The sequence below is a fragment of the Macrobrachium nipponense genome, chromosome 5 (genome assembly GCF_015104395.2).
Source record: "Macrobrachium nipponense isolate FS-2020 chromosome 5, ASM1510439v2, whole genome shotgun sequence".
NCBI lineage: Eukaryota > Metazoa > Arthropoda > Malacostraca > Decapoda > Palaemonidae > Macrobrachium > Macrobrachium nipponense.
The window spans coordinates 114284235-114311359 of record NC_061107.1 but is presented as its reverse complement, the minus strand read 5'-3'; the positions used below and the strand labels follow the sequence as shown (position 1 = coordinate 114311359).

At 44.8% G+C, this 27125-nt stretch overlaps 1 protein-coding gene across 2 annotated transcripts in view; it reads left to right on the top strand.

Moving 5' to 3' along the window:
* LOC135215606 (uncharacterized) overlaps positions 1-27125 on the top strand; it is a 55346-nt gene that overhangs the window by 20720 nt on the left and 7501 nt on the right. For both annotated transcript variants that reach the window (XM_064250500.1, XM_064250499.1), the window contains exons 3-4: positions 59-5489; positions 24590-24668. In XM_064250500.1, the coding sequence (XP_064106570.1) occupies positions 59-5489; positions 24590-24668 (5510 nt within the window). The remainder of the gene's footprint in view (positions 1-58; positions 5490-24589; positions 24669-27125) is intronic.

Sequence of the window (27125 nt, the reverse complement as noted above, 5' to 3'; positions counted from 1 at the left end):
TTTTTTTTATGTATATTACATAAAATGTAACTACTATATGTTGATGCTATATTTGCAGGAATTGGAGAAATGTATTCATCAAGATTTTATTACAAGAAGAATTGAGCACACATTATCCAATGAAGCCTGTGCTGCACTTCGAGACAAACTTTTGTCACATCCACTTGAAACTGCAGACTTTCTGCATCAGTTGCTTGCTAGTGAAAGAAGGACAAATTCTAACGATAGCAGTAACAGTAGTAATACAAAAGTTAGTGATAAAGCATCCAGTGGAGAAATCAGAGCTGTTGGTATTGATGTTACATCCAGGGCAAAAGAAAGTTATTGCAGAATTGAGAATTGTTTCATAGAGTGTTTAGATCATCTGTTGAGGAGAATTGAAGATCTGGATGAAAAAGTATTGCAGTTAGAAAGAGAACTAGAGGCCCTGGTGGAAAGGTATGGAAATAATAGTTCTCCAAGGAGGGCAAAATTTGGAAATGCATCAGAATCTATTGAGGTAACAAGGATAAAGGAGAGAATTCAGGTGTCAAGTGCTGAGAAACTAAGAACTGTTAATCTGTTTTATCTAATGCTTGCTATTTCAAGTGACATTAAAACTGATGTTCTACAAGAACTCTATCTCAGAATTGTTGCAATTTGCCATGATAAGAGTATAATAAACATTGAACAAGTTTATTTTTCCCACTTCTCTGGCTCAGATGAGAAACTGCAGTCATTTTGTGAAGTGGAAGCTGATTATTTGGTCAGAAAACCTTATAAGACATCCAGCAACATTGAGTGTTTGAGTACATCTTTGGATGTTAGAGGATTATATTTTGAATGCACTAGCAATTCAAGGCATGTTTTACAAGTAGTATTTGAGATGCTAGCCCATGATCCTGTGCAAAGTATAACATTATTGCAGAGAGAAGAGGATTGGTCCAGATGGTTAGTGCCTTTTTATCCAGTGATATTTCTCAATTCATGGTCAACATCCTTGGATAAATTAGAAAGTTTACTGGGGGTTGCCAAGGTATGGGAAGGACAGCCTAACGCTGTTGACCTTTTGATGCTAAATACATGTAATGAATTAAAGCGGGATTTAAATTTTGTCAATTGGTGTATGGCACGAAACACAAATGTGAAAATGTTACCCTTGCTGTTATTAATAAGGGACCACTCGCCATTGTACACATTATACAGGTCTCTTCCTTTGTATGACCTAAAACCTAATGAAGTGAAGCAGCTTCTGCATGAGCACTGTCAAGTTAGAGATCCAAGTGGACAACTATTATCATCCTGTATCAGCACTTATCAAGCATTTTGCATTCTCAATGAAATGTTTCAGATAATTGCTGCTGGTATGCAATTAGATAATTCTGTTGCAGGGTGGCAAGCAAGAGGAAAATTACTTGGTGACAGAATTTCCTTGGAAGCTAAAAACTTTGATTTGCCAAACAATGATACAAATGACTATCGTAACAAGCAGTCTTTAGTATCATTTTATCAGAAAAACATTGTGGAAAAACTACTGAGTGTCAAAGAAAAGATTGATGAATTACAGCCTCTAGAATATAGAATGCAAATTATGGAAAATATATTTTCATTGTTGTTTGTTAGACATAGTGATATGAGTGATGAAAGTCATAGTGATTCAGGTGGTGATGAGGCTGATTTGGAAAGATCCTTTCTCTCTCATCCCAATGGCTCAGAGAGTCCAGTGAGTACTCTTGCTACATCTAATCCAAATACAGAATCAGGTAAAATTTCTGAAAAAGAAGAACCCTCTAAAGTAAAGAAAGTTCTGTTACTAGATTTTGTTGAGGAAGCCCTCGCCAGTGACCAGACTTCACAGATAGAGACCCCAGTTCAAGAAAATTGTTCTTATTCAGATGCTGATTCTTGCAACAATGCGGGATCATCCATGTCAGTCTCTCCAGATACACCTGCCCATTCCTGGAAGGCCTCTTGGCACACTGCAGCACCTGGGCAGATGCAATCTGAGAATCATCATTGTTCTTCGCAGAGTGGAACAGCACCACAACATCAGAGTAGTTGTACAGTGAGTGGTAAAAGCACTGCATCAAGTGTTGGGGAGCTTCCTCGAACAGGTTACATAATAAATTCTTTAGTTGCTTGGGATATATTGATATTATTACATGAGTCTCTGTTGACAACATCTGCTGAAAGATATTCTCAGAAAGCAAATCAGTCAAGTCTTTGTGAAGATGGTATATCAGGACAAGTCATGCATAGTCGCATTTCTCATTTGTCTCGCCACGTTAGTGAAGGCCTATGGCGACTTCAGGTTTTGGTTCCTTGTCATCGTAAGATTGGCTCTTTAGAAAATTTTGGCATTTATGTGGAGGGCAAGTTGTTTTTTAAAGATATAAATGAAACTGAATATGAAACTAACACCCATAAAAGTTTAGGGAAAGTGAATACATGTGTATCAGTAAAGAAAAGGCATGAAACCACTGAAGGAAGGTCATCAATGGCTGATGATACTAGTGTCATTAATTATCTGTTAGCACCTCCCCCTTGTTTAGTAACTTTGGCTCTTACAAATGGTAACTTGACACAGGCAGAACAAGTAATAAAGATGTATAAGATTGGAGATACTACAGAGTGCAGAGAAGTGTGTCTTGCAGCTCGGCTTCATCAATTAAAACCGAGGTTGGTAAGTGCAAGTCAGAGGGCACATAAAGGTAAAGGAAGTAAAATTGCACAAGCTAAAGGAAGCACTGAACATGGATTGCTAACACTTGGCCTTGTTGCAAGAGAGGCATCTGCTCAAGCTGCAGCTGCCAGTTTGGTTCATGAGCTTTTGAGTACTTTGTCCCCTCCTATACCAACTGGTATTTCTGTTATTGCATCCGAGACCAATTGCCCTGTTACTGCTTCCTTTCTGAATCCACAGTCTATGGTGCTAAGTGATTTGGCTCTCACAGTTGATTTGAATGAAAGTTCTTCATCATCCTTGCTTGAGCAAGCTCTTCAGAGGCACAGGGCTCATGTTGAAGGTACTTTAACATTATCTGAACTTTCCAAGACTGGCAGTGATGCTGTAGGATTCATTTCTTTTACACAGCAGATGGCAGCTACATGTAATAATATCATCACTCTCAGAAATTTGGAAGTGAAAGTAAGCAGTAGCTGTGATGCTCAGGAAGTACCATTTGATGTATGTGTTAGAATAGGGCCAGCTTATGCAACTCCAATGTCACTGCTGTTGTCATCATACCCAATAAATGATGTGGCAGTGAAAAATTATATTCAGAGTTGGTCAAGAGTTCTTCATAGTATGTCAACTTTCCAGGGTGTATTGCTCAGTCCTGAGGAAGAAGATGATGATTTTGATGAATCAAGCATTCATTGCAAAGGTAACAAGGTTCACTTAGCATATAAGGAGGTTTTAAGAATTATGAGTGAAGAAGCCACATATTTGTATCCCGACAACCTGAAAATTAAGGAGTCTTCTAAATTTGGTGCATATGTTCGATCTTTTTATCAGTATTTGCAGCTTATGTCTCTCATGATAACAAATTATGCCAACTCAAGCTTTAAAAGGGGTTTAACTAGCTATTTCAGCTTACTGTCAATTAGACCAGTTCATATTCTTGGTTCTTTGATGTTTCAAGATGGTGTTGACCCTGGTAAGCTGGAACACACAGCAAGAAAAATGAAACTTAACTTAACAACAATGATTTTACAGTACTGTTGCCCAATGATTGGGATAATGAGGCCTAAGTCGTGGATAGAAAATGAAAAACTTAACAGTGATGAAAGTATTAGATTAGGATTCTTGTTTAATGATGATAGCATCATAATGAATGCTGGGTCCATGACTTGTAGATCAGGAGTTTATGGTGAAGTTGTAGTCAGAGATGTACTTACTACACTGCTAAGTGGACTCCGTGAAAGCATTCCTGCTGCGCCAGTATCTGAGAATGTTAGTCACCAAGCAGTTTTGTTGAATGATGTAACTGCAGCAACAGCTTTAAAATCTCTAGAAGTGGTGACAGTGTTGAGAGACACATCAGATTTGGCTTCTGTGGATTTTAAGAAAATTGCTGTTGGAGATGAAGGTGTAGTGTTCTTCATTAACCTAGCAAATCTCATGTTTATCCATGCTGGATTATTAAATCACATTTTTTATCCTGGTGATAGCAAGTGCAAAAGTCCCCGTGGTATTTTCTCAGATTATCAGCTTGAGCGTATTATGGCCATGAAGAGAGTTGGATACACAGTTGGACAATTAGGGTTTGTCTCTTTGTTTGATGTTCTTTATGGAATACTCCAGCTACCAAATCCTTTGTCAAGTATACTTATTCAGAATAACCCAAGTAACAGATTTACTCTGTGTAAGAGTGATTTGTTAAACAATAATTTTAGCATAACAGAAAAAGAGGATTACCATCATATTTTGTCTCTCTTGAAGTTTCTATCTTCAAAGGTAAATTTTTGTGTCACACAAGGGACACCCATGTCTCCGAGTGTAGAAGTGCTTTACAGTGATCGAATGGCAGAGCAACAAGAAAGAGCCATATCTGAGCATTTGAATTTGTTTCTTATTGTAGAAGACAATGTTTTAGTTAGTGACACCCAGAAAAGTAATGAAAAAAATGGTGGGTACTGTATTGCAACTTCCAGGACTATTTTGAATTATCTTGCTAGTCACCCAGATGGTGTTGCTGGAGGTATCAAATCTCTTGAAAATGATGTTCCTGAAGATATTGCATCTATTTTGAGAAGTTTTACAAGAAACTTTGATCAGTCTGAGATAGAATTTCGTGTTCTTGACAGGGATGAGAAACGAGGAATTGCACTGGAATTTATTGAAACCTTTGAGCCAGATAAGCTGAATATTTCAAGCAGTAAGTCTGAAAGTAGCTCATTCAGTGATGTGTCTGAGTACCTACCTGAGGAATTACCTAAATTGTCAGTTCAAGATGACCATGAATTAGAGGTTTTAGAACCTCTCGATTGGTCAAGTGCTCGAGTACCAGTTGCAGTTTTAAGTCATTTGAGGAAACAATGTCCTTTGTTAGCATTTATAGTTCAAGCAATTCACAGTACTTTAGAAGCAAGCAAGAAAGGTTCTGTCAGTTCTGATGATGATATATCAGACACCTGGCTTAATATTCTTTACCCACCTTCAATAGGAATGAAACCACCCCCAGAAGAAACAGCTCTGTTCCGTGCAGCTAGGAATCTCTTCTCAAGTAGAAAACATAAGGCCTTGTCAGAGATTGTGCAAGCAAATCGGGTCCTCTCCTCTCTTATGCATGAACCAGAGGTGTCATGTGTGTGGCAGTTTGCTGATGAATTTCTTGGAAGCAATACAATAACCAAGGATAACTTCCATCTCCTAGTGTCACGAGCACCGAAGGTTATATATGTTCTTCACACTCTCTCTGCTTCTATGCTCAACACTCATCCAGACATCCTACTGTTGCGAGATCACCTGCTGGCCTTCATGGTGCAAACAGTACCTCTCTCAGAGAGTAAGTTCCCTACAATTATTTAGTTTTACTAATGAAATAAGCAATAAAGAAAACGTAGTGTAAAATCCAAATACTATACCTTTCAGGTGTCAAATTATTTCTTTGCAAATTTGATGGATTATTGTTGTTTATTTATCACCAATTCATTACTACTTATAATTAACCGTTCATATTATCAAAAAGGTATCCCACATACTTGGATCTTTGTTAAGAGAAAAGAAAATGGCAGTCAGCTTGTAGCTGTGCATGCACTTGGGCAGACCAGTTACATAATAAGAGCCAACTAATTTTTTCATTCTTTGTGTGTTAGGGCTTGGATTTTAGTCGTGGACTTGATATTTATAAGAATTTTTATTATTATTAATTTTTCATCTTTTTCACCTTAGCTTTCACTTCTGCTATTCATAAAGTATGTCTGGGGATAATTCTTAAATTGTTCATAAGCGAACAAACTCTCGGTCTTAACAATAGGATCATTTCTAGTGCCTAGCTGGATCCGGTATAAAACTAGATGAAAGCAAGGAATCTTGTGGTATCTGGCAACGCATGCGTAGATCGGGTGAAGAGTGGTCAAACGACGAACATCTACGCCAGTCTTTCTTTACCGCCTTGGGACGAGAGTTGGGTTTTTTCCTCTCTTGGCCTTTTTCCCGGTTTTTGCCCAATTCGTTCCTTTAGTGTGTTTGTGTGTGTTTTTACCTAATATTATGGCTTCCTCTGCTCCTTCTTGACGTCAGCGTTGGTGCCCCGGAATTCCTGGATTCCCGTGTTCTCGTGTCTTGGCTTCGTCAGCGATGGACCCTCGCATCACTTACAGTAGGTGTCGTTCCAATTTTTGTACGATTACGAATCCTTGTACGGAATGCCGGGCATGGCCTTTGGAGCAGTGGAGGAAGTTTTATGGTAAGAGGGAACGTCAAAGAGTCTCCACTCTTCCTTCTTGGGAGGCCTTTACTCCTATTCCTGATGTTTCGTCTTCTGCAGTAGTCAACCCCCATAGTAGCGTTGCCCCTGCTTCTTCCTTTTCTTCCATTGATTCGTCGATGGAAGTATCGGGAGGTCGCCAGGGTATTATTTGTAATGTAGCCCCCTCTTCTTCGGGAGTTTTTTTCGGTTCCCGAGAAGGGTGAGGTTTTTTCATCCTTCTCTTCTCTTCCAGAGTCGGAGGCGTCCAAAACAGCGGTGATTTGGAAGACGCTTGGGCTAGGGGGTACCCCGTCCTTGGGGGGGTGTTGCTAGCGCATTTTGAGGTGGCTCGCACCCCCCTCCCCAGTCCAGCAAGGCCACCCCCCCCCCCCACCCCCCCCCCCCACCCCCAGGCCTCGTCTCCACGGGTGGGAGGAGTCGGCCATCTTGTATTGCTCCGCTGGTGTCTGCCGCCGCTTTGTCTTGGAGTGATGCTGCGGCGTCAGCCCCATTGTTGTCATCATGGGGCCCATCTTTGTGTATTCCTCCGCTAGTGGCGTCTCTTTCCCCCTCGCTCAGAGAAGAGGTCGTGACGTCACCACTGCTCTGACGTTACTCATCGATGACGTATCTTCCAGTCGCCTCCGAGCCGCCTCTCTTAGCCGTGACGTCATCTCTGCCGCCCAGTTCGAAACATCTCCCTTCCTTGTCTTCGGAGCCTTCTCTGGCACATCAGTCCGAGCTCATATGCCAGGCGGTGCTTCAGAGGCTGGACTCTGTTTTAGATGTGAAGTTGGCTGCCTTATTGGTTGGGAGGACTGGTAGGAAATGCGTTGCTTCGTCCCTGCCTTCCGAGAGGAGTGCGCATAAGAAGCTGGTGCTGTCTCCCTCTCCCTCTTCCCCCTCTACGCCTCATGGGCGTATTAGGCATTGGAAGGCCAAGGACCTTGCCCTTCCTTCGCCGCCGAGGGAGGAACAGCACGGATGTGTTCCTGAGAGTGCTGTGGTTTCAGGCAGTGTTAGTGATGTGTGTTCTGCAGGGGTTGCTTCGCTGCCGAACCTCGTACGTGCAACCACCCCACCCCGTCCTTGCAAATCGTAAGCTTGTGGCAACCTCCCCCGTCCGTGCACGTGATGGTAGTGCTCCTTCTTCTCCCAGGCCTATTCGTCGCCGTAAAGACCTGAAGGCACCTGCCAAGAGGTCGATGGTAGTGAGCACGGAGGTGGTGCAGCCGGAGTGTTTGCTTGCTTCCAAGTCTTCCACTATAAGGGATTCTCCGTCAATCTCGAGTGCTCGAGTTTCCTCCCCATCTCACGTACGTATGGCCGCCACGCCCGTGTCTGTTCATGGTCGTCTGGAGTCGCCTTTTGTTCATGAAACTTACCTGTCAGATATATATATAGCTGTATTTTCTGAAGTCCGACAGAAATTTAAAAAACTTCCGACACACGCAGTGGTCGGCCAGGTGGTTAGTACCCATTCCCGCCGCTGGGAGGCGGGTATCAGGAACCATTCCCATTTTCTATTCATAATTTTTCTGTCGCCAGTGCTGAAAACACCTGTTTTCAGTACCTCCGGCTTAGGATTTTGGAAACTTCATTGCCGCTAAGTATCCTAATTGTCTTTTATTTTATTTACTTGGATTTGTGGCTAGGCATACGCTATCTTAAATTGATTTGAATTTGATTCATTTTTGCATAAGATATCTGAATCTAGTTAGGCTAGTTTCAGAGGGTGTTGTCTGCAAAGATAGGATGTGGCTACCGAAAGCTTCGGTAGATCCGCACTTGGTATGCACGAATGAGATTTGTCATGTAAGGAGTGTGAGACTTTGTCTAATTCCGTAAGGAAGACGTATGATTCGTATGTACGCAATTAATCAGTAAACATGTCTAATTCCGTAAGGAAAAAGTATGATTCGTATGTACGCAATTAATCAGTAAACAAAAGTCAGGGTAGTGAACCTGCTAACCTTCCTGTAGACTTTATTTTGCCTAACCCTATAGTATGGCCTACGGGTTATGAATATGTCTGCGAGAGGTGATCGCTCTCCTTCATTGTTGTGAAGAGTGCTACTTCTGTTATTGTTACTCCTAACCCTGTAATGTTGCCTTCGGGCCCTAAAACAGTGTCTGTAGAGGTTATTGCCCTTTCTCTTATACTCTTTCGATTCGTAACTTAGAATCGAAAGTGCTTGCTTTAGAGAGCAATAGTGAAGTGGCTAAGTGCAGTGACAGTGCCCCTTGTGTAGTGGAGGGTGCGTCAGATCGGCCTTATTTCGCCTCTAGGCCGGGACCTCTGCTTGACTCCCAGGACCCGGGGAGAGAGCATGTCGAAAGCCGAAGGAGGGTTACAAGGAACCCACACCGATCTGGCGTGCCTTCGGCAGTTTCTGATGAAAATCCCCAGACTGCCAAAGTGCGTGCACGTGCACGAATCCTGAAGGATTGCTTCTCGTCCTCCGAGGCGTCCTCCCCGCGCAAGGGTTGGAGCTCTCGGAAGGACTCGCGCCCTCTAAGAAGCTTTAGAGAAGAGGACGCTTCACGTCCTCTCTCTCGTCAGGAGGGAACGTCAGATCCGCCCCACAACGCCTCTAGGCCTGGACCTCCGTCGGACTCCCAGGACCAGGGAGAGGGCATGTCGAAAGCCGAAGGAGGGTTACGGGGAACCCACATCAATCTGGCGTCCCTTCGGTAGGACCTGTTGACGCTTCCCAGGCTGCGGAAGATCGTGCACGTGCACGAATCTCGAAGGATTGCTTCTCGTCCTCCGAGGCGTCCTCCCCGTGCAGGGGTTGGAGCTCTCGGAAGGACTCGCGCCCTCTAAATAGAAGCTTTATAGAAGAGGACGCTTCACGTCCCCTCTCTCTCATTATGCGTTTCAGTGAGAAGTAAGAAGGCGAACGTCGCCTGATCACGTGTACGTCTTTCCACCGAGAAATATGAAAAAGAAGGCAGTTTCTCTCGCTTGTTTTGACGCCTGTCAGGAGCGTGACGCTTTTCTGCACGCTTCTTTTGACGCTCGGCTTGAACGGGACGCTCGGATGGACGCCAGGTGCGCGCCCCAGTGGACGCCGAGCGCGCGCCAGGACGCCGAGCGCGCGCCAGGACGCCGAGCGTCCTCGCCAGTGGACGCCGAGCGCACGCCAGGTTTGTCTCCTGGCTGAACGTTTCTGTTGAACTCTTCAAGCTCTTGTTTAAGATTTGAGCCTCAAGAATGTGAAGTAAGCAGTGCTTTGGAGGAAGCTTAAAGTGAACAGACAACTTCGTCTTCGAAACCCAGCAAGACCTCGGGTTTCGTGAATTCAAGAGGTCTCTGTCAATATTATATTGCTTTTCGCAAAGGTGGATGGAGTTAAGGAAAGCTCAAGGGAAGATCTCGTTTTCTCTACCGCAGTCAAGACTTTGCGATAAGGCAGTTACGGGTTATGTAAAGGCTCAACGTCCTGCACGTCGGGACTCTCGGCAACGTTCAGTAGGATTCTTGCAAAGGCACTCATCAAAAGGATGCTCTTCAGGAAAGCGCAAGACAGGACTTCCTTTGCCTTACTGCCAATAAATTTTAAGCTTTAGCAGGCATTAGTTGTGATACGGGAGAGGAAGCTGGTTGGAGAGTTTCTTCCTCTTCCCAGGATAATTTTGCAAGCTTTTTAGCCCATCTGAAAGGGTTTTTCAGATGATAGATTTTGTTAGTTTCTAGTCGGGACTACGCTGCCGAATTGAACATCGTCGTTCTACCTGCCGTAAGCCCAGTCTCTTAACAGGATTCTTGCCCCTTCCTCGTTTGAGACGGGAATCGGAAAAATAAAATGCTCGACTTCCTGGATTACGTTTTGTCAATTCAGTGACTTTCCCCCATTGACAATATACTATCGTTTTGTCAAGTAAGTGGGTATCCCCTCATTGACAAAATATCTCTTTGTCCCGTAAATGGGTTAGTTCTCATTGACAAAAATCTCTTAATCCTTTCGGTGCTCGTTACCGCACGGTATAGAACTACGAGTCTACCGCAACATTGCACTTTTATATGCTCTCCTGCTTAGGCAAAGCGCAGCCTTATTAGGGAAGTAAGCATACTCGGGGAGGGAATGGATGAGCTTGCTGGGGACCATTTCCTTCCTGAAGAAGTTTGTTTCCCCGAATAGACTGCAATTCAGACCTCCACAGTTTTTTCCTACCGGAAAACTGAAATATTATTCAAGATCTAGGAATGATTCTGAACATCTCTCAGTGCGTCTATCACCTGAGGTGATAGAAAGAAGGTGCCGGACATCTGGATAGGGTTTCAGATGTCCTGGATCTTAATCTGAAAGAAGTAAAAGCAATTCGGTCGTCCCTCCAGTCCTCGAAACGAGTTTTGGAACCAGTGGTCCAGATCAACTCTGATATTCCACAGCTCTTTCATATCTTAAGAAGTATCTTCTCTCGGTCCCTGTTCGAGTTTACGAGAAAGAGCCTATTATAACAACAGGCGTAGAATGTAACGATCCTCTAGAGGTTCGTTACAGGATTGCTAAAGTCCGTACGAATCGTCTCGATCGACGGCAGCAACTATTGACCTCCGAGTGGAATCTTTCTTTAGAAGTAAGTTGAGAGTTGTGGAGACTTTAGGGACGCCCTTTCATTCTTCTCTTCGATATGTTGAGGACGAAGAGGCTGCTTCTTCTCTGCTCCCTTATTCTCGATCCGGGATCGGTACCATTAAACGCCATCCTATGATATTGAACGGGGATGGATGTTTAGTCTCTTTTCCCCTTTTTCAATCGCTTAGGAAATGTAATAAGAGGATTTATGACGTCACAGGGAGCGACAACGATGCTGATTGCCCATGTTGGCCTTCAGGATCCTGGATTCAGAGGTCACACCTTCCTAGTTCACTTTCCAAGGACCGTTTTCCCGAGAGAGTCGGTCTACTCTAACTCGAAAGGTACCTATAACCTCTCCGCTCGAGTCTGACTACGTTCAGACTATCGAGATGTTGACAGGAATAAGATTACCGTCTTCCATTTCCGTCTGAAGAATGGGATAAGCTGGCAGTCACAACTATTAAAGAATACGCAAATATGTTGTTGACGGCCTTTGGGCTCAGAGATTTGCGTCTGTCAAACAACAAAGCCCTTCACGATCTTTGAGTTCTGTGGAATCTCGAAACTCGCTCACCATCTACTTTTTGTCTCACCTGTTTTCTCGGAGTCAGACACTCGTGCGAGATCAGGCGACATATAGTAGCCCTGAGTTTCTTGTTGACGAAGTCGGTTGCGTTTATACACCCCCGATGATTATGTAACATGAGACCAGGTTGGACTGTCAGGCATTCTTCCTTCGGGACTGAATCGCCTTTTTGCTCCTCGCTCCTTTCTCCTGCACCAGAAGCTCGAGTCAGGAGTGATTCGCTGACGACGTTGGGTTGCGTTGATACACCCCCCAAGGTTTGCTTAGATTGAATCGCCCAGGCAGTCCAGACACATCCTTCAGCAAAGAATAGTGCCTTATGGTCTTCAGGGTATAGCCTTGCTGTCCTTGATTTGTCTGACTGGTCAACTGGTCGGTCACCTGACTTTAGTACAGACGGACTGACTGTGCATGTCCAGATCGAAGCTTTCAATATGAAACTTAGACGTAGTCTGAAGTTCTTGATGTCAAAGCATTCGAACCTCTCCTACCTGTTAACTTCTTGCATGTGATCAGGAAGGCCTTCTTCTAACCACCCTAGATACGACAAAGAGGGTTAGTGAGATTTTAAGCCATCGTCACAAGTTTTGGCTTTAGAGAACACAAGGCGGTGTGCTCTCTAAGCCTTCCGTTGTGGCCTAAGAATGGAAACCCGTTTTGTCCTTGGGCCAGGAGCTTGGAAGCAAGGATGGCACAAGTTAGTGGGCAGGAGCCAGAGAGAGTCCTGTGCCCTGTCGGGTCTCTCAAGTTTTATCTACATAAAACTCAAGAAAGTCGAAGTCATTCGGGCAATCTGCAGTGTTCCGAAAAAGACCAGACTTGCCCATATCGAAGAACACCCTGGCTTTAGTGTTAAGGAGTTCTTTCAAAAATGCTCCTTCATTGTGTTTGCACAAAGATTTCAAATCTTTTTATCTGAATGCTCACGAGGTGAGGGCGCGGGACCTCGGAAAGCATTTCAACAGAGCATGGCACTCAGCAACATCCTGAGTACCATGTTTTAGCGAAGCAACTCTGTGTTCACTTCACACTCCCTGCGAGATGTGAAGATGGCATATGAGATCTGCTGCTCGCTAGGGCCATACGTGTCTGCAGACACAATCTTGGGGGCAAGAAGTACCACTCATCCTATCCTGTAGAAAATGGTTAGGAAGAGCTCTTAATTTAGTTGTTGAGTCACCGACAACGGCGACTTCTTAACTCTTAAGCCTTAGTTAACACACCTTAACTTTGGCTAGGTTGGTCAGGTGGTGATATATATATTTATATATATATATTTTACTTCTTAGCCCTCATGGTATGGTCAATATGGTCTAGTCACATTGTGGTCACGCCCCCGTTGACAGATCATGGTGGTGCACCAGCTTTATAGGTCTCTACCTCGCTGGCAACTCTAGTTAAAGCAGAAGCAGACTTGGGTGACAGTTATCACGAAGTCAGCTATGCTAACAGGTGGAACCAAGATGTAAATCATCTGCATGCATTTGTTTCCCAAAATCCTTCTATTCTGTCCCTTCCCACCTCCAACGGTGGGATTCAGCTATATATATATCTGACAGGTAAGTTTCATGAACAAAATGATATTGTTATGATACAATAAAGTTTGTTCATACTTACCTGGCAGATATATATAATCAAGTACCCACCCACCTCCCCACAGGGGACAGTGGAAATAAAAATTATGAATAGAAAATGGGAATGGTTCCTGATACCCGCCTCCCAGCGGCGTAAAAAAAAACAGGAAGGGGAAAAACAAAAGAATTGGGTACTAACCACCTGGGCCCCGACCACACTGCGTGGTGTCGGAAGTTTTTTAAATTTCTGTCGGACTTCAGAAAATACAGCTATATATATATCTGCCAGGTAAGTATGAACAAACTTTATTGTATCATAACAATATCATGTTGAGGTAAGTGATATGTCTAATGTTTCAGTGGGTACATCTCGGAGGCTGACGCTTGGACCCAGCCCAGATAGGCTTGTAGAGATTTCAGACTGTTTGCCTACTAACCCTTCTGTGAATTTTGGTGAAGAAAATGTGTTAGAGGAGCCTACACATCCTTCTTGTCGTCGGTCACCAGTGCCAGAGCAGGAAGAAGGGGACACGCAGGAGTTTTTGTCTTCCTTTTCGGAGGTTGTTGATCTCATTCGTGGGTTCAACAATTTGGAAAGTAGGACTCAGGATCGGTCGTCCTACACTCCTTCTTGCTTGGAAGCCTTGGTGGGAGCTGCTCAGGACCCCAAATCATCTCTCCAGCTGCCGTTGTCAGGGCACGTTCAGTTGGTCTTGCAGAAGGTTAACGCCTCTGTTTCTGACCGGGACGGTTCACTTCGTTCTAGAGGCTCTACCAAACTCCTACCCCCACCTCTCACAAGACATAGTTAGTACTATGCTGTGAGCCCTGCATTTTTGTCGTCACGCCACCTTAACCCAGACGTCATTCACCGAAGCTGGGTTTGACTTTGGAACAGGTGAGGTCAGTGGCTCCGTCCTTATCTCCTCAAGACGCCTTAGCCTTGGAATCTACGGTGGCCTCCATGTTGCAGACAGTTTCTTGGCTGGACCTCTGGTCTGTGGTGATTGCCAAGATAGCTTCTGACAGGTCCCCTGATGGGTTGGTGAGTGCCGCCTCGCTTGCCAGTCTTTTGCAATCCGGGGGCAAGGCGTTTTCTTATTTGGCTCACCTCAGTGCCAATTTATGGGCTAATCTTCTTCTGGTTAGGAGGGACGCGGCTTTGTCTAGGATGGAGAGGTCGCTCGACACCGAGTTTTTGTTGGCCTTGAGGAACGGTGACCTGTTAGAATTGCAATTTTTGTTTCCACGGACCGAACTCGACAATGTGGTAGACCGACGTCGGGTTGACACCAAGGACCGTCTGGTGCACCAGGCCGTGTCTAATCAGAGCCCCGCCCTCGGAGACATTTGGCCCTCCCTCCTCCCCCGGTCCAGCAGCAATTGAGGAGATCGTCCCCTGGTAGGCCATCGAGGACCTCGAGTTTGGCAGGGCCTTCCCGTTCGTCACAGCCCAAGTCTCAGGATCAACGCCCCTTTCGCTCTTGTTCCTTTAAACCAAGAAGAGGCCCTAGGAGCAGAGGTCAAGGGGGCCGTCGGTAGGTTGGGCGCCTCTCCCTCTCCTGCGCCACAGGTGGGGGGGTGCCTGGCTGGCCATTGGGCCAAGTGGCAGTGTTATGGGACGGAGAAGTGGGTGGTAGATGTCCTTCGGGTGGGATACCTGTTGCCATTCGACTTCTCTCCTCTGTCGGACAAGCCGCAGCTCATGAAGACATATCCCCCAGATTCTCTGAAGTTCTTGGCTCTTCAGGAGGAGGTACAGAAAATGCTGGACAAGGATGCGATAGCGGAAGTAGTGCGTCCGTCCCCGGGGTTTTACAGTCACATCTTCTTGGTGCCCAAGGCTTCGGGAGGATGGAGGCCTGTGATCGACTTATCCACCTTGAATCACTTCATCAGGAAGACACGGTTCAAGATGGAGACCCCACGCTCGGTGTTGGCAGCCGTGAGGGAAGGCGACTTCATGCTGTCAATAGACTTGAAGGACGCATACTTCCAAATCCCTGTTCATCCCACGTCCAGGAAGTTCCTTCGCTTCTCTCTGGCGGACAAGATCTTCAAGTTCAAAGTCTTGTGCTTCGGGTTGACCACAGCCCCTCAAGTGTTCACAAGGGTCTTCTCTCTCGTGTCAAGTTGGGACCATGCTTGGGATCCGTTTGCTGAGGTACCTCGATGATTGGTTGGTCTTGGCAGTTTCCAGGGAAAAGCTGCTGCAAGACAGGGATCGTCTTCTTCGGTTCTGCCTGGACCTGAGCATATTAGTCAACCAGGAAAAGTCGAACCTCGTACCCACTCAAAGGATTCTCTACCTGGGCATGGTCATCAATACGACAGTGGCGAGAGTTTTCCTGTCGGATCAGAGATTGGAGAAGTTGCGGGCTGTGGCGCGCAACTTCCTCGCAAAGTCGCATCAGTTGGCTCATCAGTGGCAGGTTCTTCTGGGAGTGCTATCTTCCCTGGAGAAGCTGGTCCCTCATGGGTGTCTTCATCTTTGGTCTCTGCAATGGAGACAGGGGGAATTCTGGTCTCTGGCGGGGGACTCTTCCCCTGTTTATGGTCCCACTGTCTTTGAAAGTGAGAGAAGACCTTCGTTGGTGGCTGGACGACCAGAATCTATTGAAGGGCGTCCGTCTGCGTTCTTTCCCTCCGGACTTCCTTCTGTTCTCGGACACCTCCCTCGCAGGTTGGGGCGCGCACTTAGGCGGCCTCATCGCTTTAGGCGTTTGGGGTTTAGAGGACAAGCAGCAGCATATCAACGCCTTGGAGTTGAGTTGAAGGCTGCTTTCCTGGGTCTGAAGGAGTTTCGGGGGATGGTAGAGGGTCACTCTGTCGTTCTCATGTCGGACAACACCACGGTGGTAGCCTACGTGAACAAACAGGGAGGCCTAGTTTCTCTGCAGCTTCATGCCTTGACTGTCGAGCTTCACCAGTGGGCAATCAGCAATTCGGTAGAGCTTTCAGCCAGGTATATCCCAGGGAAACGGAACGTGGTTGCAGACAAACTCAGTCGCCGGGATCAGATCTTAGCCAAAGAGTGGTCCCTTCATCAAGTGTTGGCGGACAGGCTTTTCCAGATTTTGGGGAGACCCATGCTGGACCTTTTCACAACAGGTTACAACAGGAAGCTGGAAGTGTTCTGTTCAGTGGTCCCAGATCCCTTGGCATTGGCAGAAGACGCATTCCAACATCCCTGGGACAACCTGGAGGTGTATGCCTTCCCTCCGTTTTGTTTGATCCGTCAGGTTCTGAACAGGCTGTTGGGTTCACAGGGTCTCAGAATGACTCTGGTGGCCCCTCTGTGGCCTCAGGCGGAATGGTTTCCAGATCTGCTATCGTTGTTGTTGGAGATTCCAAGGGAGATTCCGCCTTGGCGGCATCTCCTGGGTCAGCCCCATGCAGAAAGGTTCCACCAGTCAGTAGAATCCCTGTCTCTTCATGGTTGGAGGCTATCAACTATCTCCTCCGAGAGAGAGGCTTTTCTCAGAAGTCAGCTGGGCACGTGTCCAGCAGTCTTAGGAAGTCAACCTCCGCAGTTTACCAAGGCAAATGGGTGATCTACTGTGATTGGTGTTGTAAACTGGGTTTTTCTCCACTCGCAACCTCTATTCAGCGAATAGCAGACTTTTTAACCTTCCTCAGAGATGAGAAACGTTTGTCTGTGTCTGCTATTAGAGGCTACAGGGTGGCTCTTGAGTTTGGTGTTACACCTGAAGGGTATCGACGTCTCCTCTTTCTGGGAACTTTCCCTGCTAGTTAAGGGGTTTGAGCAGTCGTCTTCTCATAGAGAGCTCAAGCCCCCAACGTGGGATGTTTCCTTGGTGCTTAAGAGCTTGACTAAGAGCCCATATGAGCCCTTGCGCCGCTCATCTGATAGGAACCTGACTCTTAAGATAGTTTTCCTTTTGGCTTTGGCATCTTCCAAAAGGGTAGGAGAGCTCCACGGTCTGAGTTATAAGGTGAAGCACACCAGGGGTTGGAAGTCAGTGTCCTTCGAATTTGTTCCGGAGTTCGTGGCCAAGACCCAAAATCCCTCAGTGCATGATGACAGGTTCGCTTCGTTCTCCATTCCCTCACTGACTGACTTTGTGGGTGGTGATGCTCAAGAGCTTTTGTTGTGCCCTTTCCGGGCCCTGCGTTACTATCTTAAAAGGACTTGGCACCTTAGACCAGGCTGCCGCAGGCTTTTTGTCAGTACAGGCCGTACGAAGAAAGAGGTGTCTAAGAATACTATCTCTTTTTGGATACGGGAAGTCATCAGACAGGCATACTTGACTCTTGATGATTCCATCGCCATGTCTGCGCAGGCTAGAGCACATGATATTAGGGATATTGGTCACACTCTGGTTTTCAAAAAGAACTTGGCTGTACATAAAGTGCTGAGCGCTGGTACTTGGTTACGCCAGTCCACGTTTACCTCTTTCTATCTTAAGGATGTTGCCCACAGATCTATGGACACATTTTCCCTGGGTCCTGTGGTGGCTGCCCAACAGGTTGTGTACGTAACTCATAGTTGCCCTTAACGGGTCACCTTTGTTTCTTATCTAAGATGATTGTGTGGATGAGAGAATGAGTGAGATGGCTAGCCTCCTTCTTTCTCTTGTACCTTTCCTTCTTCCTTCGGGCGGTTTAAGGAATTGACACGTCATTTGCTGGACTGGTCTGATACAGGTGAGTGAGGTAGTCATACTGGTAGTGTGGTCATGCAGTATTCAATATCTTACCCACTATTTAGCAGCATAGGCTCCGCTCCTGGGCAAGGAGGAGTCGGGAGTACTACAAACCCTAGTGCCCTGGTTTGTTTTTTTTGGACAGTCACAGTTTTTCTTTGGTTCCCTATACAATGGTTATCCCATATATCATTGTATATCTCTCAGGTTCTGAGTGGTTAGATTTTAGTGTATCTAGCTTCTCAACGGGCTTCAGTCCCTCTCTAAGAACTCTTTCTTTTGAGAGCTGGACTGGCAGGTAGGCCCTCAGCCGGTCTAGGATGTCTTATACCTCCCTCCAAGTATGAGTCTATCCTATTGTTAAGACCGATGGTTTGTTCGCACATGAACAAATGACAAATTTTCTAAGACAATTTGTATTTTTCATAGCTACAAACCTGAGGTCTTAACGTTATACTGCCTGCCTCTAGCCGCCCCTCTATTTGTTAAGTCATCCTGAGTTGGGAAAGACTGGCGTAGATGTTTGGCGTTTGACCACTCTTCACCCGATCTACGCATGTGTTGCCAGATACCACAAGATTCCTTGCCTTCATCTTTTTTACCGGATCCAGCTAGGCTCTAGAAATTATCATATTGTTAAGACCTCAGGTTTGTAGCTATGAAAAATACAAATTGTCTTAGAACAAAATGGAGGAAATGCGTACACGTCCAGATTGTCCCAGGGGTGTTGTAGCGCATCTTCTGCTGCTGCCTCTGCGTCCGGGACTACTGAACAATACACTTCCAACTTTTTTGTTGTACCTGGTTGCGAATAGGTCTATGATCGGTCCCTTCCCACAAACATGAGCATCCTGTCCACTACCTGTTGGTGTAGGGACCACTCCGTTCCCAGAATCTGATCCCTGCGGCTCAACTTGTCGGCCACTATGTTTCTTTTTCCCGGAATATACCTGGCCTTGATGTCTACCAGGTTCTCTATAGCCCACTGGTGAAGTTGAACTGTCATCACATGTAACTGCCGAGAAACTAGGCCTCCTTGCTTGTTTATATAAGCTACTACTGTGGTGTTGTCTGACATCAATACCACCGAGTGTCCCTTTACTCTCTCCCTGAATTCTTGTAGAGCCAGGAAAGCTGCTTTCAACTCCAGCACGTTTATATGGAGTTCTCTGTCCTTGCAACTCCATTTTGCTGACACCATCAACTCCTCCATATGGGCTCCCCAGCCTTCTAGTGATGCATCCGAGAAACAGCAAGAGGTCTGGGGAGGATTGTTGAAGGGGGACACCCACTGTCAGATTGTCGTCGTCCACCCACAACAGCAAGTCTTCCTCACTTCTGCCGACAAGGGAATTTGCTCGTACGGGTGCGTGATCTACTGTTGGTGACCAAAACTCCTTCATCCTCCATTGTAGGGACCCGAAGTGTAGCCTTCCTTGTGGTACTAGCTTCTCCAGGGAGGTTAGGATTCCCAGCACCACTGCCACTGTCTTGCTGGCTGTGTTGCTTTCCAGAAAGGCATTCACCACTTGTTTGCATTTCTGTACTCTTTGGTCTGTCGGGAATACTTTGGCTTGTGTTGTGTCTATCACCATTCCCAGATATTCCAAACGTTGACTTGGATCCAGCTGCGACTTCTGCTGATTCACCACAATACCTAGGCTGTGACAAAGCTGCAGGAGGGTCGCCCTGTCCCTGAGTAATTTCTCCCTGGACTTTGCTATCACCAGCCAATCGTCCAGATATTCTTATCAGCCTGATCCCCTGAGCGTGCGCCCATGCCGACACGAGGGTGAACACTGCTTGTAAAAACTTGAGGAGACGTTGTCAATCCGAAGCACAGGACCTTGAACTCGAAAGGTTTCCCTGCAAGACTGAAGCGGAGAAATTTCCTTGAAGACTGATGGACTGGTATCTGAAGTATGCGTCCTTTAGATCGACTGTCAGCATAAAGTCTCGATTCTGACTGCTGTAGAACCGTTTCGGAGTTTCCATCTTGAAACTGGTTTTCCTTATAAACAGATTCAGCGTTGACAGGTCTATTACTGTCCTCCACTCCCGTTGGATTTGGGTACCAGGAAAATCCTGCTGTAGAAGCCTTTTGTCGGACTGCATACTTGTTGCACAGCTCCTTTTTCCATCATTCTTCTTCACTTCGTCCTGCAGAATAGTGGCCTTCTGAGATCTGTGGGCATAAGTGACGTGGGGTAATGGTTGATCTGTCAGGGGCGGGGTTACCTCGAACGGAATCAATACCCGATCCTGAGAACATCCACCACCCACTGCTCTGCCCCTAGTTCCTGCCACACCTTCCAGTGATTTGCCAGGCCGGCAACCCCCACTGGTGTGGCCGAGTGATGGGAGGCGCCCATCCTATCTTCTTGAGCCTCTCCCCCTTCCCCTATTGCCCCTTCCTCTGTTGTTTCTATTGTGAAAGGGCGATGAGTTATCCTCTTTGGGGAAGGAGGGTCTTGTGACTCTATTAGGGATGCTATGTCTCACTGGTTTCTTTGAGACATCTGCTGTTGTCTTCCCTCCAAAGGAATAGTTTGACTGTTAGAGGTTTTCCTAACTGCCTGTTGCACCAACCTATCGTTAGTGTCCATCCTTCTTCTATCTATCGCTTCTTCCAGTATGACCTCTGGCAACAGTAGTTGCGATTCCAAGATATCCCCATTCCTCATTGCTAACAGGGAATCCAAATCCACATTGCGGCTTCGTCTAGCCAATGCTGCATCTCTCCTCATTAGCAGGATATTTGCCCAAACATTGGCACTTACGTTTGTCAGGTACGCAATCGCCTCTTGGACCCTGACTGTAGTAATCTAATGAACAATGGTTCATCTACTACTTTCCTTGTTGCTTCCGAGGATGCAATTTTCGCCACTGCTGTTGACCAAAGGTCTAACCAGGACGCAGCCTGAAAGACAGAAGAAGCTGTTGCTTCTAACGTGGCAGCCTCTTGGTACGTCATCGAAGGGCACTCCATTTTAACCTGATCCAAGGTTAATCCAGGCCTTAACCTTACAACATTAGGGTTCATTTGTCTAGACAGCAAATGGGACCTTCGGTGTCGTATAATATTTCCTTTGCTTTATCATTGGAGGGGGAATAAATTTAAATGATCTATTAGATCTTAAGGAATTATCCCTCCCTGCAATCTTTGCGTTTACGTGTTGCAAGACCGATTCCGCATGACTCGAGCAAGGCAATTCATACGACACCTTGGTATCCCTCTTTAGTCCAAACGCCATGTCAATTCCAGGAGGAAGCATACTGGCCGGTGTTTCTGTCTTCTCCGAAAGGCTATTGAATTGACGAATCAAATCAATAACCTCTGCATACGAGGCCAGAAACTCTTGGTTTTCTCCTTCCTCCGGCTCTAGTGTACCACTCTCCGTTCACGAGGAGATGTTGTCTCGCCTCTATCTTCTGACAGACGGCCCGGAATTCCACGGCCGCCTGCCCTACGGGGCCGCGGCCTCTTTGATCTTTGCTGGCCGCTGTTGGCTCGATCCCAGATAGTCAGCAGGGGAACGAGAACGTCTCACTCTTTCTCTGCTCACGGATCTAGACGCGAAGAATCTCGTCTAGATCTCCAAGATGAAGGCTCCCTTAAGACAGAGGTAAGTTCGTCTTTATTAGCATTGGCATCGTTTTCGAGCGTCGGCGAGCCAGGCCTCGGCCTTCTATCCAGACGGACACTGCCTTCCACGAACGTATCCGCCGAGGTTGCCAACTCTCTATTTTTTGTACTTTTAATAGGAGCCTTATCAGTCCTTCGTACGTATTTTGAACGGCCTTACGGGCGAAACTGGGACTGCATTCCATCCTCTGCTGCACCTTTCGCCGCCAACGTCGATTTTACCAGAGGTATCGCAGTTTTTGCGATCCGAACTGGCAACTCCGCCTCGGCCGCTAGCTCGCGGCCGTCACCTCTCTCGCTTGTTCGGACTCTTGCGAACGGCTTCGTCTGGCAACCTTGTGCTTAATAGCCACTGATTTTCCGACCTTCTTGCTGACTTGGAAATGACAGTCTTCGTCCGAAGGAGAGGAAGAATTGATTCTTCTCCTTCGGCCCGAGGATCCGCTAGGAACTCCCGAATCCTCCTCCAACGCTTGACTGGCGCTCGCCGTGACGTTATCGGACTTAGCGATGACGCCGAACTAGAGGAAGAAGACGAAGAAGGCGAATCACACTTTTTCTTTTTGTCTCTCTTATTCATTCTCTCCTCTATATCCTGTAACTTCTGCATTACAGTTTGCATTGACGGATCAGAAGGCGTATTAGCGTCTGGGTGCAGCGAAAAAAGGCCGAGAATCGGTCTGTGACGTCATCACGCCTGCCATCTCAGAGTGTGACGTATGTTGTGACGTCATCGCTCTCGTAGGGAGAGACTGAGAGGTTTCTGCTGGTAACCGCACGTTTGCTGCCAAATTACCTCCCACGTTCTGCATTGCTGTAAATACTGAGTGGGATGGAGAAGCAGCGGCATTAATTCCCATAAATGCAAGCCCGGGGGATGAGGAACATTCAGCGCTGCCGGCCCCTGCTGGAACCGTGACGTCATATAATGCGCAAGCAGACCATCCAAGGTTGGTACGCCTGGTAGGCCTAGCGCTGACCACGTACCATCTAACCTATGCGCTTGCGTAGCAGGAGCCTGGAACAAAGATGGCGGATCTCCCCCTCTACTTGCTGGGAACAAAGGAGAGTGCAAATTATTCATAAAATTACCCAAGGCCCCTCCTGACGTTTCCGATACAGAACCGCTAGGAGAAACCGAAGGGGTATGAGACAATTCAAAAGCAGGTGGAGAAACATATGGAGCAGCTGGTTTATTACCGATACAAAAGAAGCCGGTAAGGTGGTTTGGTCATCCAAAGATGGCGTCACCCCTTTCTTTTGTATTGGCTTTTCCCATAGAACTTCTTCCACTGTTCCACCGACCAACCGCGACAAACAGAACACGGATTAGTAACCGTACATACGTTTTCCCTGCACCTACTACACGTTGGATGAGGATCCGTCGACACCGAGGTTAGGAACCTAGAACAAGGGAAGCCACTGACTCCTGGGCATTTCCTTTGTCTCCTCTTCGAAGCGGTAGACGATCCCGATGTTGAGGCAAAATTCTCCATCATACCACTGTATACACTCTTACCACACACTGATCACACTTGGAGAAAGAAAAGGAATGAAAATAAAAATGAAAATGGATAAAGAACGGGCAAACTGAAAAAACCGGCTTTAAATGAGATTAGACAGTAACACGTCTTATCTTAAAGGCGGTAGGAAAATAACTGATGGGTCACAGGTAGCCGTGGGCATTCTGGGTATACATGCCCCGTGACCTGGTATAGATGCCATTAGTCCCTGGATCTCACAAGTGTAATTTTAATTCTACCGGTTTCCAGCTTGGCGCTAGTAAATCCTAATGTTAAGACCTCAGGTTTGTAGCTATGAAAAATACAAATTGTCTTAGAAAATTTGTCATATTTAGTATTTTTGAAAAATTGTCATGAAATGAAATATTTAAAACAATTATCAAGTGAAGTATTTTTGAAAAATTATTATGTGAAGTACATATGTTCATTCTTATTTGTAGTACTGATATAGGTTCTAAGTGATAAAATGAGGAGGCATTTTGTGAGGTTTATTGATTGCTGAAGACTTTTTTATAACTTAAATATTTGTTAAAGATTAAAAGACATTTAATGGAAGTAATACAAGAGGAGGATGTATAGTTCCACAGCAAAAGTAGGAGTAATATTGTTGCTTGAAATGAAAAGAAGCTTCTACACATGAGGACAAAGGCTGGTGAGACAAAGAAAGCATTAGAACTGTGTAAACTTAAGCTTTGTTAATAATAGGAAAGGAAGAGGATGTCAGTTGGTGGTGTGGGAATGAATAAGGAACGAACTGATATATTTTGGGTAAGTGGAGTGCTTAGGTAGAACCTTTAGGTAGGACTATCTATTTGGAGCTCATGATAAAGGTCTACAAATGACTAATTCAGACTAATGCTGATATGTGATCAAGAAATATAAAATGCACATAGAAAGGAGGGGACCTATGTGTGAAGGCATTGGGGTGGAAACCAATGTTGCTCTTGGGAAAAATATCAGGAAGGGGGCATAAAGAAGAACTGGTATTTATTAAATTCAAAGATAAGTTCAAAGTAAGGAAGGATGGCATAGTTTGATCATATGATTTAATGAGGTATGAGTAGTTTGATTAGGATTGTATGGGGCATGATTCTGAAAATAGGAGAGTGGATGTATACAGGATGAGGAGGAAATATGTTAAGGCAATGGAGGGAAACATTCAAGTCAATCCTAGGCTCTATGAACAGTGGTATTAGTAGTTGGTTCAGCAGTAGTTTGAAACATCTTTTAAGTGTTGTAAATCTTTTGCTGTGAGCCATTAACTTTAGATGAGGATTTGAGAAATTTAGCTTACTGAACTCTTGATTGCCATATTTCAGCCTAACCAAAGGCATTTTACCTCTCAATTGAATTGGGCCCAAGATGGGAGATGAAAAGTTCTTAGAATGAGATAAGAGCATATTTTCAGAAGAAATTGGAGACGGATTATTTTAAACAGATTTTTTAATTATTTGAGGGGTGAAGGCTTCATATATTCTTATCTTGGAATCCAATAAGGATATTTTCTTAACTAAAAAGTTTCTATATATATTCTATGGCAGCAGGGTATACTATACCAGTTTTATTTTTAGATCTTTTAATTATATGTTTTCTCTTTTTCCTTATTTCTTAGGTAATCCTACTCCTTGGGAATATGCTCATGAAATATCAAACAGTCAAATAAGGTTTTCTGTAATCCAAAAGTCACACAGGTAAGTACAAAGACTGATTAGTGCATACATACTTGTATACTGCTGTTTTGTCATGAAAGTCTGGTTTTTCATGCTATCTCTTAATTATGGTCAAGTTTATGAGATATTAACTTGACTTTTCACTCTTATGGTATAATCCATGTTACTTTGAAATCAGACATCAAGATACAGTAATTGTTAAGCCTTATTTTCTATATATTTTTTAACTAAGGAAAATTATTTAGCCAAACATTTTTGCTTTTAGTACTGACCTTAATGCTTTAATTGATTGTTACTTTGTGATATGGATCATGTTACCTAATAAGGCAGCATTCTAATGACAGCCATACCACCAAATATATTGCCGAACATTTTTGGACTTCTGAACAAGGCCATAATTGTGGCTTTTTGTCTTCAACCAGCAAAGCCTTGATTGAGACTTTTCTGTAGATGAGGGGTCAAATCAATCAATCTTGGGTTTGGGAAATTTTTCTAGACCAGAACTCTAGTGCAGATTGTGCTGAATTGAATGCTTCAGAAAAGAAATCTTTATCCTTTAGAATAATGGAAAGCATCCTGGTTGTTTTCACTGATTTGGTCAACCAGCACATGTGGTCCTTCAACCATCTGAAAAGCCTCTGTGGGTGATAGTTATGCATTACCCAAGAAGGGAGTAGAAATGATGTGTGGTGACCTTGTTGTCAATGCACAAGCGTGTTCCTGCAGTAATGAACTCTTGGAAATATTCCCCTTTATGGGAAGAATGGGCCCATACAAACTGAGTCCTTTTAAGAGTTAGTATTCCACACTAAATACTGCTGCTTCATTTCTTCCCACATGTTGCTGGAGCTGAGGAATCTTTCCTGGATTAGTTTGGAGTCCTTTAATTATTTCTATAAAAAGAACAGTTATGGTCACCAATCCTGCTACAGTTACTCAATCCAGTTTCTCAACTCAAGTGATCAGGGCATAAATTTCATTAGCAAAATTTATATCATAACTGGGAGTGGTCATGATCCTGATGTTTACCGATATCCATGCTATGTGGGAGGGAGGGGGAGGGGGTAATCTCACCTTCTATGGTAACTAAAGTTGTATAGTCTGTAGAAGGTGAACATCAGCAGTAGAAACAAGAAAACTAGATGGATCCAGCTTTCAATATACAGACCTTAGGTGAGGCATGGAGGTGTCATTTTCTGATACATTACGTATATCCTATAGACAGGTTATAAGCAAAACAGGTAAGGGGTGGGCATAGCAGTTATAAGCTGAGACATAGCAAAGTTTATACATAAAGCACTACCCTTGCAAAAGTTACTGGGATACCAATCCATAGAGAGTTCCTCGCTGGACTAGGGGTTTTTGCTCTCGGCTGCCAATCCGGTGGTCTGAAGTTCGATTCCCTGCTCGGCCAATGCGGAATCAGAGGAATTTATTTCTGGTGATAGAAATACATTTCTCAATATAATGTGGTTTGTGGATCCCACAATAAGCTGTAGGTCCCGTTGCTAGGTGACCAATTGGTTCCTAGCCACATAAAAATATCTAATCCTTTGGGCCAGCCCTAGGAGAGCTGTTAATCAGCTCAGTGGTCTGGTAAAACTAAGATATACTTACTTTACCAATCCATAGAACTTGAAAAAAAAACACCAAATATAAGTGATGTATAATAAGCACAGAAAAATGACAAATTTTTAATCAATTTGTATATTCCATAGCTAACAAACCTAAGGCCTTACAATAGGATAATCTAGTGCCAGCTGGAAACTGGTTAAAAAACAATCAAAGCAAGGAATCTGTGGCATTTGGCAACTCGTGCGTATACGAGGTGGATGCTGGTCTCTGACTGGACTTGGAACCTCGTCACACACCATTCTTTCTTTAACTGCCTTGGAGAATTGACTTTTGCGTTGCTCTCATCCCCCCAAGCTGGTTTATTTTTTTTTACCTAAGCTTGTGGTTTGATTAATATTTATCCTGCCCATAAGTCCCGTGGACATCTTTTTTAGATGGCCTTCCATGAGATAACATAAGTATGTAGGCCCAAAAACATTAAATAACTAACTAGCACTGTCAAAGCAGATGGATTGAACTATAAGGTAAACTGTAAGGTATCTTAGAAAAATTTATGAGATGAATTACTCCAAGTACAAGACAGGTATAAAAAAAAAAAAGCAAACAGTACTTGTTCATCCTGCATTGCAGAAAATGAACGGGAAGAAGTTTGTAATAACCTTAAGCTATTCTCCATTCCTGGGTTCTAATAAATGCAGGGGGAAGTATTGGAATGATGAAAATACAGTACTGGAATTGCTATACAGGCATTCCTGTAAGGAAAAGGGGTTAGTTACTCATAGAGACATTATTGGGCAAGCTAATGATTCATGAAGATGTAGCACAACCTCCTCAGTAATGAAACTATGCTTTATCTTATAAATGCGGTGAAGTAGAAAAGGTCTGAAAACACACGAATTATAA